The sequence below is a fragment of the Hemitrygon akajei genome, chromosome 3 (assembly GCF_048418815.1).
Source record: "Hemitrygon akajei chromosome 3, sHemAka1.3, whole genome shotgun sequence".
Taxonomy (NCBI): Eukaryota; Metazoa; Chordata; class Chondrichthyes; order Myliobatiformes; family Dasyatidae; genus Hemitrygon; species Hemitrygon akajei.
This window is the reverse complement of record NC_133126.1, coordinates 117,963,912-117,980,750: the sequence shown is the minus strand read 5'-3', so window position 1 is coordinate 117,980,750 and position 16,839 is coordinate 117,963,912. Positions and strand designations below refer to the sequence as shown.

Sequence of the window (16,839 nt, the reverse complement as noted above, 5' to 3'; positions counted from 1 at the left end):
GATGATGTGGCTTTTCTTTTGTATTTAGAGTTGCTATTATCCAGACGTGTGCTTTCTTCCGGTGTGATTGTTAGAGATGGTGGGGAATGCTGTGGGGAATCTGGAAGTAATGTGGAATACCAAGCCACTACCTTGCTATTTTACTCACTGTGTATTTGTGATTTCTGAAACTAAACTTCTAATGGTCCATTGAGTCTCAGGATGCTGATGAGAGGATTTGGTTATTATAAAGCTGTTGATCATCTGTTTAGGCATTCTTGTTGAAGTTGCTCATCACCTGCTGCTTGTTTGGTGTAAATATGACATCTGAAGCTGAATATTATCTGGTAACATGTGGGTACAGGTGCTTCATTATCTGAAGGTGGCAAAGAGAACTGGATGTAGTACAATCTGCAGTGGACATTTCTATGAGTTATGACCGATGCGAGGTCATTGATAGTGGAAAGATGTGGAAGACATTGGTCTAGGCACTGAGGATTGGACTTCAACCATAATTATCCTTCTTTTCATTAAGTGACTTAAGTGACTTTAAGTGAATTCTAGATTTCTCTTGAATCTAGATACTAGAGACTAAAGATGTCAGAATCTAAAGAAACAACCAATCTGATGGAGGAACTCAGTGGGTCAAACAGCATCTGTGGGATAGGGAATGGAATTGTAAATGTTCGGGGTTGAAACCCTGCACAGCACAACAGCCTGAAGATGCTAGAATTCAGGGAACCAATCTGTTGACACAAGAAACTGCAGCTATCAGGCGAATCCCAAAAAATCCTCAGATGCTGGGTTTCAATCCATAACATCGACATTTATAGACAATAGACAGTAGGTGCAGGAGTAGGCCATTCAGCCCTTCTAGCCAGCACCGCCACTCACTGTGATCATGGCTGATCATACACAATCAGTACCCCGTCCCTGCCTTCTCCCCATATCCCTTGACCCCGCTATCTATAAGAGCTCTATCTAACTCTCTCTTGAATGCATCCAGAGACTTGGCCTCCACTGCCTTCTGGGGCAGAGCATTTCACATATCCACCACTCTCTGGGTGAAAAAGTTTTTCCGCATCTCTGTTCTAAATGGCCTACCCCTTATTCCTAAACTGTGGCCTCTAGTTCTGGACTCACCCATCAGCGGGAACATGCTTCCTGCCTCCAGTGTGTCCAATCCCTTAATAATCTTATATGTTTCAATCAGATCCCCTCTCATCCTTCTAAATTCCAGTGTGTACAAGCCCAGTCGCTCCAATCTTTTAACATGTGACAGTCCCGCCATTCTGGGAATTAACCTTGTGAACCTACGCTGCACTCCCTCAATAGCAAGAATGTCCTTCCTCAAATTTGGAGACCAAAACTGCACACAATACTCCAGGTGGGGTCTCACCAGGGCCCTGTACAGCTGCAGAAGGACCTCTTTACTCCTATACTCAATTCCTCTTGTTATAAAGGCCAGCATGCCATTAGCTTTCTTCACTGCCTGCTGTACCTGCATGCTTGCTTTCATTGACTGATGTAGAAGAACACCTAGATCTCGGGAGATTTCCTCTCCCGCCACTGATGTTGTTTGACCTGCTGAGTTCCTCTGGAAGATTGTTTGTCACTTCCTTGAATCCATTTGTCTTCTGTTATTACCAGGGTTCATTGACACTACACTCAGTCAACCTCCCCTCCCCTCTGGGCTTTAGTTCTTTCATCAATGCTTCGATTTCAAATATAATGATGTCAGGAACAGAATACCTCTCAGAAGACTAACAGAAAACATAAGTGTAGGTTATTGGAAAGTGCTTTTTGATAATGACATCTTCCTTAACTTGTCTGATGATTCAGATTAAATGGTTGATGTTTCAAAGTTAACTGATGATAAAGCAGATAGATTAGATCATTCTGTGGACAGGGTGTACATACTTGGAAAATTTTTCACATGCTGTAACTTTACTGGAATTAGATCGAGATGAGCCGTCTTGAACCAAAGTATAAATTAGCCATCTGCCTTCATGATAGTGCCAAACCCATTGAGTTCCTTCAGCACATATATGTCAAACTCAAGGCCCGCGGTGGAATTATCTTTGGCCCGCGAAATAATATCTAATTACTATTAAAGCTGGCCCCAGTAATCGAAGCGCCTATGGCGTATGATATGGCTAATGCTGAGTTTATTCAGGTACCAGGTTTTCAGGGTTTTTAGTGTTTATTCGGCAGTCTTCTTCATAAGAAACGGAATTTGTAAAGTGAAACACTTTGTAGTTATAGCAGAGACTGAGACACATGAGAGCAGGCTGAAAAAACGGAGGCAACGAAAGCTGCGTTCGCACGTGTCCGACTGATTCGGCCCGCATGAAGCTGCATTTTGCTCAATCCGGCCCGTGACCTAAAATGAGTTTGACACCCCTGCTCCAGCATCTTATTTTTGTCCAGGTACAAGTATCTACACTATCTTGTGTCGCAACTGTACTGGAAGCAGCTTGGTTAGAGGTGTAACTAGTATCAGAGCATGCCCTCATCGTTTCTCTTTGGATATTGTTGTGTATGGTCATGTCATTTCTTGTGAATCAAGCTAGCCGTGGACTGATAGAAATCTTACAAAGCTAGCAAATCCTTGGAATTGTCTATCTGTAAATGATGTGAAGCCTCAGGAACTGAATATATTCAAATAGCCTTTTGGATAGAGAGGGCATCTACAGTTGGCGCAAAGGTGAGGCACTGAGATAAAAGATCAGCCAAGTTTTTTTTGAATGGGGGAAGCAGTCATGAAGGACCAAATGGCTACTCCTGTTATGTTCTAATGATTCCACCCTGGGGTCACTCCTGGGACTTCCATGAAGTTTGGAGTGTCTTTCTCAAGAATACTGTCATCATCCTGTATTGCACTCCTCACTTCCCACCCCATCCCCCGCAGCCCTATCTGATGCAAGCACCAAAACTTCCTTCCACTCGTCCACCGATCTCGGGATCCTCGGATCTGTCCCTGGCCACCTCACTCTCCACCCCACCTCAAGCTGCCAAGTTCAGTCCTCACCTTTGCCAATCTTCGTGATCAAAGACTGTTCAACACTGGTCACCTGCACCCCTCACCAGCACCTCCCCCCCCCCCCCCAATCACTTTCCATAACCCATCCCAGGTTATGCTTTCCTTAGATCCACAGCTGGATCTGACCCCTCCCCTGGGACCAAGAGATGGAAATTCTATCTCAACACAACACTATATTCTGTAAGAAGCCTGACACAGTGCTTCCTGCAGGTTTTATTCCAATCACCTGCTGGTTATGCTGTCTGTATAATATTTTCTATTACACCACTGAAGATGAGACAGTGATAGCAGGGTCAACTGTTCGTGAAAAGCAATCTGTTTGAAATACAGTTGTGAAAAACCCAGCCATGTATTTTGTGATGAAGAGCAAGAGAAAGTTGGGGAGCATTTCATTCCTTAACTGTGCAGTTTGGAGGTTGCAGCTGTACACCAGAGCACCACCATGTCATGTCTGATGGATGAAACCTGTGTTTTGGTGATTATTTTTTAAACTTTCCAAATTCCAGTTGCCCATTTCATTCTTGTGTGTGCTTATTTTTGGAAATGGGTGCCATTCAACTCTGCAGGGAATCAAGGCATGTCTTCATCTGCGTTTGTATTTTCAGTGGGTTCTACTGGATATCAACCAAAGAATACATCAGGATGGGCCACATGGAGAGCAGGGTGATTGGTAGTGGACTGGGCAGAGTGCAGGTGCCAAGCCAGCACACCTAGACGTAGAGCGAAGCCGGAACATACTGAGGAAACTGAGAGAATGAGGCACAGCAGCACGATTGGAGTGGATGTGGCACACTGGCAGGATAGGGCTCAGGCTGAGCGGGTTATTGACTAATAGACACAGCAGGTGAAGCAGAATTGATGTGGGTAGGTAGGATTACAAAATCCTACATAGTAGGACATGGTGGGCTGAAGTGGCTGTTTCTGTGCTAAATTATCCAGTGGGATAGCAGTCCATTCCCTGGCCCCTGAGCAGTTTCTAACCTAGGAATCTCTAATCCCTTAGTACTTATAATCTCCCAGCTTCCTGAATCCAAAAGACAACAATTAATGATCCCAGTGTGTGACTTTCATAATATATGCAAAGGCTATGAACTAAATCTACTACCTTAATGTTCAGCGTCTCCACTCTGTGTTCATTGCAGCCTGTGAGACTCCATTGAATTCTCTAACTTTAAGTAATTCACACTTTCTTTCTCTCTGTGTAGAAAATTGCCCTTTTTTTCTGATATTCTTTTGACTCAAACTTTACCTTTTCTTTATCCTCATTTTGTCTCATGCTGCAGATCACCCCCATTAACAATGCCTTCCATGGACAAAAAAGCCTAATTTCCCCTTAGATTGTTGAGTCTCACCCTATCAAACAAATTTCCTGAGCCCCAATCTTACCCCTTTCCCCATCTTCTCTGCTACCTCAACTGCTTGTTTCTCTTTCCCATCATGGGCACTAGCCTCTGTAGTATCCAAGCCAGCTTCAAGGAGCAGTGCCCCAGAAAGGTAGCATCAACTGTTAAAGACCCTCATCACCTAGGCATGCCCTCTTATTGTTACTGTTCTATTTTTTATATATACTCACTATAATTGTTTTTTTTCCCTATTTTTATCATGCATTGCATTGTACTGCTGCTGCTGTGAACATATTTCATGACGTATGCCGGTGATATTAAATTTGATTCTGATTGAGCTTGAAGGGTCTGTTACTACGCTATATCTCTAAATAAAATAAACATTTCCAACATCTGCTGGTTTTTCTATTGTTTTCCCTTCTCTCTCCATTTCATTTCCACCTCACGGGCAGTTGATAGCTTACATTTACTTCTCCCTCAGATAAAATTAATTTGACAGATTAAAGTAAGACAAGGCCAGATTGTGAACTGGTTAAGCCTCAGCAACTACAGAATGTCAGTTGTTCCACAGCTGCTTCAACTTCACTTTTAATTTTAAAGAACATTCAGCACAATCTCATGAGCTGACAATTGAGGGAAAACAAAAAGACCTGTTTTGCACAAAAAATGCACATTCATTCCAACTGCACAAATATTATTTTAGATGGGAGTGTGAGCAAAATCTTAAGGTTAACACTTGGTCACCCAAGGCAGCTGCTGGGTTGCTGCAATTAGCTTCAGAAATCCTCGACTTAATAGACCATGGAAAATCAATTAATCACTCACTGTTCACCAACATAGCTGGAATGGGCGAGGACTGTGTTAGCATTTGGCTGGCAGTGCCCTTCATAAATAAACAGACAGCCTGTACTCACTGCCATGGTCTGTAGGCAAAAGGTCCAATGGGTTAGGAGTGTGAGTCAGCTGGTTCCTGCAACAAGCAGCAAAATGATCATAAATTGGTCTTCATGAGTGTGCCCCATAGAGTTCAGCCTGTTATGAAGATTTGGAGTTGGTCATGGGCATTGGTGTTTTGTTCAATGTTGCAGCTCCAATGACTTCTGGGTCTGGTCCTTACCTCTTGTGCTGTCTGTGCAGAGTTTGCATGTTCTCCCTGTGACTATGTGGGATTTCCCATGGGTGTCCATAAGATATAGGAGATTAGGCCATTGGGCCCATCGAGTTTGATCAATTTCCCCTTTTAGCCCCAGTCTCTTGCCTTCTGTCTGTATCCCTTCATGCCCTGACTAATCAATAATCTAACAAGCTCTGCCTTAAATATATCCAATGACTTGGCCTTCACAGCTGCCTGTGGCATAGAATTCCACAGATTCACCACTCTCTGGCCAAAGAAATTCCTCCTCATCTCAGTTCTAAAAGGACATCCCTCTATTCTGAGGCTGTTTTGCTGGTCTTAGACTCCTCCACCATAGGAATCTCATAAAGAGATACAGCAAGGAACAGGCTCTTTGATTCACCGAGTTCATGTTGACCATCAACCACCCATTTACAATCATCTCAATTTAGTATTCATCACACACTGCCAACAACTCACCTGCACACCAAGGGCAATTTGTAGTGTCTGTCATTTGTATGATATCTTCCATTGCGTAAAACCAAGTCCTAAAAACACAGATGAATTGTGGTTGATGAAAATACAGCTCCGACTAGTAGGACTGGTGATTTCAGTACTGTAATGATGCTCTGAGCTTCATGTATATTCTAACTTGCTTTACTAACTGGCAATCCTAGACCTCAGGGGCTTATTGTATCAAAGGAAGTGAAAACCAAACTGAGCAAAATGAAAAGATCTTTTAGAGCAGTGGGCTAGAAGAGAAAGCTTCTCCCACCCCCTTCAAGAGCATCTTTCTCTTCCCAGCTCCCTCAGAAGCCTTCCCCACCTCTATCTTACCCTGCCATTAAATGTAGTCACTGCTTTCCATCCTCAGTTTCTAGATTGGAGCTCCCAGGGGAAAAAAATAACCCTGGTGTGAGAGTCTGGGGTGCTCCTCTACTATCGATTAAGGTAGCAGCAAGCTCCTTACCCCTTGCTGGCAGTCCAGCATTCTTTGAGGAGGTAAACATGTCAGTATGCCTGAGCATTCCATGAGGGATATTACCCCATGGGGAGAACTGCACAAGTGTGGGGAAACAAAAAAGTCCCAATTGAAACTCTTCACCCCCACCCCCCCACCAATTCCTGTTTGGGGGAGACCATCCTGGACAACATTAGGGTGGCTTGTTTGCCCCTCACAATGTTTTGTGGTATTTCTGTACTGTAGTTTGCCTTCATAGTGTGTGGAATGTCATTAACAGAATAGCCATGATTTGACCTCTAATTAAGGATTCTTTCATTTCCTGTAATTAAAGAAAGATTTAAAAAACGTAGTCAGATTGTTGAGTCTAATGTTGGATTTGCAGAGGGGCAGTATATTATACTGGCTGGCAAGAGCGAGATGCAACAACATGAGATCTGGCTAAGATAATTTAAAGTTGTCTTTGGTTTTATCTTGGGTCAAACAAGAAAACTTTGTGAAGACATTCTTCAAGGTTTTATTGCAGAAATATAAATGATATGTAAAAGTTCACTGAAAAATTTGAAAGCTTGGTCACTGACACTAATCTTATAGACTGCTGGTGTTGCCATATTCGATGTCCTGTCTCCACTGTCCCCAACTCCATATTGGATAAAATATTAATGGAACATAAGTGCAATTGTGAGGAAAGCCCCTACTTCCTTAGGAGTCTGTGGAGATTCAGTATTACATGTAAAACTTTGACAAATTTCCATTGATGTGTAGCAGAGAGTATATTGACAGGCTGTGTCACAGCTTGGCATGGAACCACCAATGCTGTTGAATGGAAAATCCTACAAAAGGCAGTTGATTTGGCCCAGTACATTACAGATAAAGTCCTCCCAACCGTTAACTGTATCTACACGAAATGCTGTTGTAGGAAAGCAGCATCTATCAACAGAGAACCCCACCATCCAGGCCAAGCTGTCTTCTCATTGCTGCCATCAGGTAGAAGGTACAAGAGCATCAGGCCTCACACCACCAGGTTCAAAAGCAATTACTACCCCTCAACCATCAGAATCTTGAATAAAAGGGGGAAAAACTATACTCACTTGCCCCATCATTGATGTTCCTGCAACCAATGAGCTCACTTTAAGGACTCATAAATCTCATAATCTGATGTTCTCATTATTTATTGCTATTTATTTATATTTGCATTTGCACAGTTCATTCTCTTCTACACTCTGGTTGATCTTTCATTGACCCTGTTATAGTTACTATTCTATAGATTTGCTGACTATGCTCAGAAGAAAATGAATCTCAAGGTTATATATGGTGACACATATGTATTTTGATAATAAAATTTACTTTCCATTTTGAACTTTACAGAGCTGGACAAAGGATACATTTCCCTCTTGCCCCAATAATTACCTACTACTTCCACCCTCACAAAACTTCTCCACAAAGTAGAACACTAATAGATCAACACACACAAAATGCTGGTGGAACACAGCAGGCCAGGCAGCATCTACAGGAAGAAGTACAGTCAACATTTCAGGCCGAGACCCTTCGGCAGAGTCCTGGCCTGCTGTGTTCCATCAGCATTTTATGTGTTTTGCTTGAACTTCCAGCATCTGCAGATTTCCTCATGTTTGCGACACTAATAGATCAGATGGTTCTTGACTGTTGGCCAAGCAATCTTGTTTCTCAAACTGGGAGAAAACAATAACAAAGAGCTATAAACATGAGATTCCAGAAATCCAGAACAACACATACAACACACTGGAGGAACTCATTAGATCAGGCAACATCTATGGAGAGAATGTAACTACAGTCGATATTTTGGGAGATCCTTCATTAGTCCTGGTTTAAAGTGTCAACTTTATACAAAAAAAGTTTATTTTTATCACTCATTTGTCCTATTGGTTCAGAACAATGACCTGAATATTTGTTTTAAATTCCTAGAAAACGGTAGAGAGTTAGCAACTTTACTAATAGGCCTTTAGGTCTTTTGGGTTCTTTGTGATTGGCTACTGTTGACTTTTTAACCTTGTTCAGATACTCTGAAAGGGACAGGGAACACTTGTAGGCCAATTAGCCTAACCTCAGTGGTTGGAATCTATTATCAAGGATGAGGTTTCGAGGTACTTAGAGACAAATGATAAAATAAATCAAATTCAGCATGGTTTCTGTAAAGGGAAATCTTGCCTGAAATCTGTTAGAGTTCTTCGAGGAAGTAACAAGCAGGGTGGACAAAAGAGAGGCAGTGGATGTCATTTACATAGATTTCAGAAGACGTTTGATAAGGTACCACACATGAGACTGCTTAAGATAAAATTCTCTGATGTTACAGGGAAGATACTGGCATGGATAGTGGAATGGCTGACAGGAGGCAGTGAGTGGGAATAAAGGGGGCCTTTTCTGGTTGACTGCCAGTGACTAGTGGTGTTCCTCAGGGATCAGTATTGGAACCACTACTTTTCACATTGTTTGTCAGTGATTTAGATAATGGAATTGATGGGTTTGTAGCAAAGTTTGTGAATAATACGAACATAGATAGAGGGGTAGGTAGTGCTGAGGAGGCAATGCGATTGCAGCAGGACTTAAATTGGAAGAATAGGCAAAGAAGTGGCAGATGGAATATAGTGTTGGGAAATGTATGATAATGCATTTTGGTAAAAGGAATAATAGTGTGGACTCTTATCTAGATGGTGAGAAGGTTCAAACATTAGAGGTGCAGAGGCTCTGAGGAGTCCTCATGCAAGACTCCCAGAAGGTTAATTTACAGGTTGAGTCTGTGGTAAAGAAGGCAAATGCAATGTTGGCATTTATTTCAAGGGGAATAGAATATAAAAACAAAGAGATAATGCTGAGCTTTTATAAGACACTAGTCAAGTGGTTAAGGCGTTGGTCTAGTGATCTGAAGGTAGTTAGTTCGAGCCTCAGTTAAGGCGGTGTGTTGTGTCCTTGAGCAAGGCACTTAACCACACATTGCTCTGCAATAACTCTGGTACCAAGCTGTATCGGCTCTTGCCCTTCCCTTGGACAACATCAGTGGCATGGAGAGGGGAGACTTGCAGCATGGGCAACTGCCGGTCTCCCATATAACCCTGCCCAGGCCTGTGCCCTGGAAACTTTCCAAGGCACAAATCCATGGTCTCTTGAGACTAACAGATGCCTATTAGTCAGACCACACTTGAAATATTGTCAACAGTTTTGGGTACCATATCTCAGAAAGGATGTGTTGTCAGGGGAGAATCCAGAAGAGGTTCACAAGGATGATTCTGGGAATGAAGGGGTTAACATATGAGGAGGAATGCGGGGTATCTCTTGGAAACCTACCGAAAGTTGAAAGGACTAGATAGGGTGGATGTGGAGAGGATGTTTTATCTGGTGGGGGTATCCAGAACTACAGGGCACAGCCTCAAAACTGAGGGATGACCCTTTAGAACAGAAGGAGGGAAGAATTTTTTTAGTCAGAGAGTAGTAAAACTGTGGAATACTGTGCCACAGACTGTAGTGCAGGCCAAGTCCGTGCATATAGTTGATTGTTTCCTGATCGTTCAGGGCATCAAAGGATATGGTTAAAAGGTAGGTGTATGGGGTTGATTGGAATCCAGGATCAACCATGATAGAATGGCAGAGCAGATTTGATGGGCTGAATGGCCTCATGCTGCTCCTGTGTCTTATGGGCTGATTTGGATCACATTCAGAAACCACTGCTTTGTCCATCTTTCCAATCCATGTTCACAGGGATCTCGTCACCATGGTTTATGATGCTGCGATAAAGTTGTGCAAATACTCTTCACAGCTCCTTTAGGGGATAGGACGGTCAAACTGCATTCAGTATAAACTTCTGGTTTATAATATTATACCAATTTCTGGTGAGCTAATTTTAATGTTCAGCTGATATAATTTGCTTGTTATTGCATATATACTGAGATACAGTGAAAAGCTTTTGTTTGTGTTCCATCTAGACAGGTAATTTCATACATAAGCTTATTAAAGGATAAAAAATGCAGAATCTAGTGTTACAGCTTCTTCAGAGTCTTCTAACAACATGATAGAAGCTGGCCTAGAGCTGGTATTACATATTCTCAAGCTTTTTTCGTCATCTGCCTGATTGGGGAGAGGAGAGAATGACTGGGGTAGAAGAGGTCCTTGATTATGTAAGTGGTGTTTCTGAGGCAGTGAGATGAGTAGGAACTTTATAAGTTTCTCAAGTGATGCAGAACATCCTTAATGTAGAAATATAAAACCATACGACTCAACCAGTAGTTTGTGGTGAAGTCTTAAAAATGGTAAATTAAAGCTTGAGCAATGCTACATATTTGTGCCATATGATGTGCAAGCATTGCTTCAGTGGCGTAGCTAGTTGGTGTTGGTGTTGTCTATATGGAGTTTGTGTGTTCTCCCTATGACTGTATGGGCTTTCTCTAGGTACTTCAGTTTCCTTCCTAATCCCAAAGATATGTGAGTTGGAAGGTTAAATGGCCATTGCCAATTTCCCCTAGTGCCTAGGTGAGTGGTAGAATCTGGGGATGGGATAGCACTGTGAGCTGGTATTAATTTGATGGGCTGAAATGGCTGCTTTCCATGTTATAAAGGAGTATGGTAATATAAAGCATAAAATAACAAAACTGTAAATAAGTGACATAAGGTGTGCCAACCAGCAAGCATTCCACTCCTCATTTCATGCGCTATCGATCTAAGCTAAATATTATCACATTGATACACCTGTTTTGCAGATAAATTTAGTGTTGAGTGCTGAAAAGCCTTTGTGTTATTCAAAGGGAGCCTTCTTAATATGTGTTGTCAGTCAGAAATAGGCAGCTGGCCAACAGGAGGTAATTTTATTTTCTGTCTGACATGCAAACTGTAGATGATTCCCTGGTAATATCTACATCCGTACCTCCCTGTCGGACATATCATCATTATGTAGCTGACTACAACAACCTTCTAAAAATCAGAATACAAGACATTAAGTATTACTTGAACAGAGCAAACATACAAATAATTGCCCAGGGAGGGCAGTTAAAAGGGATGTTTGTGCTTACGAGTTGAGTTTGAAGATTAAGAGTGGGGTCTTGAGTTCTTTAATTTAGATGCTAGCAGAGGCATCTAAAATCTTCCATTTTGCCTCATGACCAATATAATTTCCCAGCACATCTTTATTACAGTTGGCAGGCCCTATGATAAATAGGCAGTCAGAACCAAATTTGTTTTAAAAGAACATCCATGCTTTTCAATTTGATTACTCAACAGAACCCAAGGTCAGCAAGTCAGTTGCTTCATGACCTGCCTAGAGTTTCTATTTTTTTCCATTTCTCTAAGCTTAGCATCAAGGTATTGAGCTGAATTTTGTTCTATTTTGCAATCTGCTGACTTGGGTGCAGTCGATCATATAAACCTGCAGCACTCTAGTCTATAAGCTGGACCTGCTTGATCACTGGGAATGAAGAGCTTCTCCTATAATAGTTCTTGTCCATTAAGCATGACCTTCAGCTTGGATTGCAATTGGTTAAAATGCAGCTATGTCCTTGAATCTGCTGGGGTCATCTATTGCGTCCGGTGCTCCCAATGTAGTCTCCTCTATATTGGTGAGACCTGTCATAAATTGGGGGACCGCTTCATCAAGTACCTTTGTGCTATCTGCCAAAAGCAGAATTTCCTGGTGACCAAATATTTTAATTCTGGTTCTGATTCCTATTCCAACTTGTTGGTCCATGGCCTCCTCTTGTGCCACAATAAGGTCAACCTTAGGGTGGAGGAGCAACATGATATACTCCGTCAGGGTAGCGTCCTACTTGATTGCATGGATATCGATTCTTTTTTCTTGTAAAAAAATAATTTATCTCCCTCTTCCATTTTCTTTTTCCCACTCTAGCCTCTTAACTCTCCTCACTTGCCTACCACCTCCACCTGCGTTCCCTCCTCTTTTCCTTTCTCCCATGGTCCTTTCACCTCTCCTATCAGATTCCTCCTTCTTCAATCCTTTACCTTTCCCACTCATCTGACCACCTATCACCTTCTAGCTATCCTTGTCCACCCCCCCCCCCCCACATACAATTTCATTCTGGCATCTTCCCCCTGCCTTTACAGACCTGAAGAAGGGTCTCAGCCAGAAATGTCAATCATTTGTTCATTTCCATGGATGCTGCCTGACCTGCTGAGTTCCTTTAGCATTTGTTGTGTGTTGTTTTGGATTTCTAGCATCTATAGAATGTCCTTTTTTATTTTACTGTTATACCAATAAATATCCAATAAATGGCTATTTTGATGCAATGCTCTTTGTCTGAACATTGTAGATAGACCTTGGGCATTGCAACTTTTGGATTGGGTATTCTAGTCTTGACAGTGATGCTTTGGTCAGATTTAGCTTTGGGAACAGTCTGCTGCAAGGATTTTATGTTCACTGCCTGGGAGCACTCACTGTCTGGCAGAATTAACGACTTCCGTGTGAAGCTGACCTCTGCAGCTTAGCATGGAATTGTGCCTGTGAATAATTTGTAAAACTAATTGCATATCCCTATGGATAATGACAGAAATAATAATAGTGACTTCCCCCAAAAGACAGCTGCTTATCCCTCTCTGTCCTTTCAAAAAATGACACCATCTCCAAGTTTGTTTGGAAATGAAATGTGCTTGATTTATGTTCCCTTCTTTATTGGAATATTTTGTTTAAATCTGTTCATTTGGGTTCCAGCCTGTCACTGCACTAAACCAATTCTAAAGACAACCATTCTAAGTGACTGACCAAATCCTTTCTTCATTCCCTATGATCAACTATACAACTTTTTATACAGTTAACCATCATGTTCCTTTCAAAAGCTCTCTAATTTTACCTCCATATATGGAACTGCACTTCCCTGCAACTATTCTCATCTCTCTGATGATGATGACTAGAGAATCTATTCTTGCACCCCTATCTGTATGCTGACAGCATTAAACTTTGAACAGCATCAGAATCTTTGTCTTTGCTTGGTTGAAGTTTTAAGACTGTCTCATATGTAGTAGTGAGAAGCAAGAATCTCTTTCAGCTAAGTAGTTAGAACTTAATGAGAAGAAACGAGCAGGACTAATTCATTTGCTATTCAATAAGATCATAGCTGATCTATCTCCAACATTATTATCATGCAATCAATAATTGAGCCTCCAGGATTGAGAATTCCATCAATTTGCCACCCTCTGAGTGAAGAAATTTCTCCTCATTTTAACCTATTCCCCTTTTCACACACTTTGAGATTGTGCCTTCTAGTTTTAGCTAGAGAATCCATCTTTGATGCATCTTCTCTATTGGGCTCTCTGGATAAAGTATTGAATCACCTCTCATTCTTCCACCTAGGGAATAGAGGTATACTCAATCTCATCTTTCCTTGGGACAGGTCCGCCATTGTAGAAACAAGTCCATGATACTTTACCACACTTCTTCTCTGGCAATTATATCCTTTTTACAGTAAGGATACTGAAATGATGTACACTGTTCCAGGTGTGGTCTCACCAAGGCCCTGTATCATCACAGTGAGATCCATTAGCTTTTTCACTCAGATTCTCCTGCTATCAAGGCCAGTGTACCACTTTCATAATGGAAAATGTAACCAGTTGACTTTGAATCCTAGTGCAAACTCCATTCCTGAAACAGAAACTCTCAAACTGTTCCTGGCAGCCGTCTGGGGATATACCCAACCATTGAAGGTCATAATTGCTGATGAGTTTCCAATCTGGTGTCCTTGCCATCCTTTGGACCTTCTGTTTCCAGGACTGTGCCCATCTGCAATTCACTTCATCTGACAGCCAAGCAGGGTCTTTGTTGCATCTAGAAGTACCCTGAACTACTTTTTGTCCTTCTGTTCTCCATAAAGCTGAAGTCTTCAGACTTACCAAGCACAGTTCCAATTACATCCCTGCCGTATAATGCCAAATTTACTTTGGATCCCACAAGCCATGTTAAGATTTTATCCTAGTTTTCAAATCCCCCTTGAACTTGCCCCTTTTATATCTCTGCAGCCTTCTCTAGTTTCACAACCCTGCAAGATAGCTATATATGTTCTGTTCACTATTTGAAAATCCTTAATTTAATCATTGTACCATCGATAACAATGTTTACAACAGCCAAGGGTCGGAGTCTTGGAATTCTTGTAATTATTCCACCGCATTACCTAGGCACTCCTTAAACTAAACTAAATTTTTGGCTATCTGTTCTCATGTCTTAAGTGGATTTTTGTCAATTTTTACATTATTGAGTTATATCCAGAATTGTGTGTGACTTTGAAGGAGGCTTGCAAGTTGTGTTATCTGATTCTGTTGTTGCTCTCGGCTGCAAACGTCATGGGTTTGGAAAGTTGTGTTGAAGTAACAGGTTAAGTAACTGCAATGTACTTTTTAACAGATACATATTGTAGCCACAAAGCATCAGTGGTGAGGGAATGAATGTTCAGCATTGATAATGGGATTTACAAATAAACAGACTGCTTTGTTGTGGATAGTGTCAGGCTTCTTGTGTAGTATTGGAGCTGCACATGTCTAGGACGTGGAGAGTACTGGATCACACTACTGTTACGTGCCATGTAGGTGGTTTGTAGAGTATTTGGAGGTGAGCCACTCAATAAAGGATACCCATCCTCTGATCAGCTCTTGCAACCTTAGTATTTACAAATGTGGCTGATTCAATGTGATTTTTGTTAATAGCATTCCCCAGAATGTTGATGACTGATGTTGGATTTTGTACAATTTCTGCATAAGCACTGAAGTATATTTAATTTTGTGAAAGTCAGAAAGATGCTAAGAGTACATACAATATGTAGTTGAATGTATAGACTTGAGGGATTTATCTAGATGTTCTGAGTTAACTCCCTTTGGCATTTCGTGTTAGGCATTACCCATCACTGAAAGCTCCCTTAGGTTCTCAGCAGCCGGAATGAAATGATATTTGGAAATATTTACATTAAGAGTAAAAAATGATGTTAACTTCATCTACAGTTCTGCAACCATTCTGCACCTTGTTACACTTGCACTGATATTAGTCTTTGCACTGATGTGTATTTTTGTATTGCAGGTGAGTAAGGTTTGTGGCCAACCCCAGGAGCGACCAATAGCAACAATGCTGGTAAGCACCGTACAGACACCAGCCATGGTGAGCTTCAAACCGCAGCCAGCCACTCAATTCGCCAACCTGACCCACAGAAGAAGGTACTGACAAATTGCCAGTAGTATTCTCTGGTTAATGCAGAACGTTCTTTGCTTTCCTTAGACAGATAAAGAGCTGATCATCATTCATGGTGTTAGGCAACGTTTGGTGTCTGATATCCAATCTAACCTGTCTTTGTATCATATGAATCCTTATCCCAGAACACGACTGAAGGCAAACTGGGAATCATGGTTTTAGCCAGAGATCTCATACGGTAGTGTCTTGGTGTAATAGTATCTATGTAGAACTGTGATATGCTGAAATTAATTCTGTCTGTGGGAAACTTGCTATTTCCAAATGAAATTGTAGTCTATAATTACCTCATTGATATAGGGCTGAAAGGAGGGCAATTAAGTGTTTCTGATCTTGATCTGCTGCTGTGTCCCTCTCTGTAAAGTTGCCTGTTCACTGACATTGAGCATCAGCTAAGGCAAGCATGGATGAGAAGCCCTAAGAGACTTTCACCTCAAATACCAGTAATGGTAGACAGCACCAGCCAAGCACTGTTCCTTAACTGTAGTGCCATTATATCTGAAGCTTGTACAGGAAAATATCTCACCCATGGTGAGATATCGAATAAAGAAATGAAGGAGAATGAGTAGGCTATTGACCCATCGAGTTATTCCACCATTTGGTCTGTTGTGCCTGATACTCTTTTGCAGTATTATTTTCCCACTCTTTCCTCACACCCTTTAATTGCCTCTTGGCACCTAGAAATTGAACTCCCTCTTTTTCTGTAACACACACACACACACACACACAATGCTGGAGGAACTCAGCGGGCTAGGCAGCATCTATGGAAAACAGTAAACAGTTGATGTTTCGGGCCGAGACCCTTCAGCAAGACTGGTTCACAAAGATGCCCATCTAAGCTAGTCCTATTTGTCAGTGTTTGGCCCATATCCCAATGAACACATAAACACTACTTCACTTTTTAAAACTTTTTTTCTCTGTTTTTGCATTATTTTTAAAATTTAACTATTTAAAATACACACTGTAATTCATTTATTTTCTATACTTATCATGTATTGCATTGTACTAGTGCTGCAAAGTTAACAAATTTCACGATAAAAGCAGGTGATATTAAATCTGATTCTGATATCCCTTTTCTATCCACGTACTTGTCCAAGTAGCCTTTAAATGTAGTTTATATACCTGCCTTAACCAGTCCCTCTGGCAGATCACCTCATATACAGACTATCCTCTAGGTGAAAAAGCTACTCCTCTGATTCT

The 16,839-nt window shown here is 41.5% G+C and overlaps 1 protein-coding gene across 2 annotated transcripts in view; it reads left to right on the top strand.

The window, feature by feature from the left end:
- The window catches only part of LOC140725330 (glypican-5-like), a 627,634-nt gene that overhangs the window by 194,850 nt on the left and 415,945 nt on the right, over positions 1-16,839 (top strand). For both annotated transcript variants that reach the window (XM_073040657.1, XM_073040656.1), the window contains exon 4: positions 15,475-15,608. In XM_073040657.1, the coding sequence (XP_072896758.1) occupies positions 15,475-15,608 (134 nt within the window). The remainder of the gene's footprint in view (positions 1-15,474; positions 15,609-16,839) is intronic.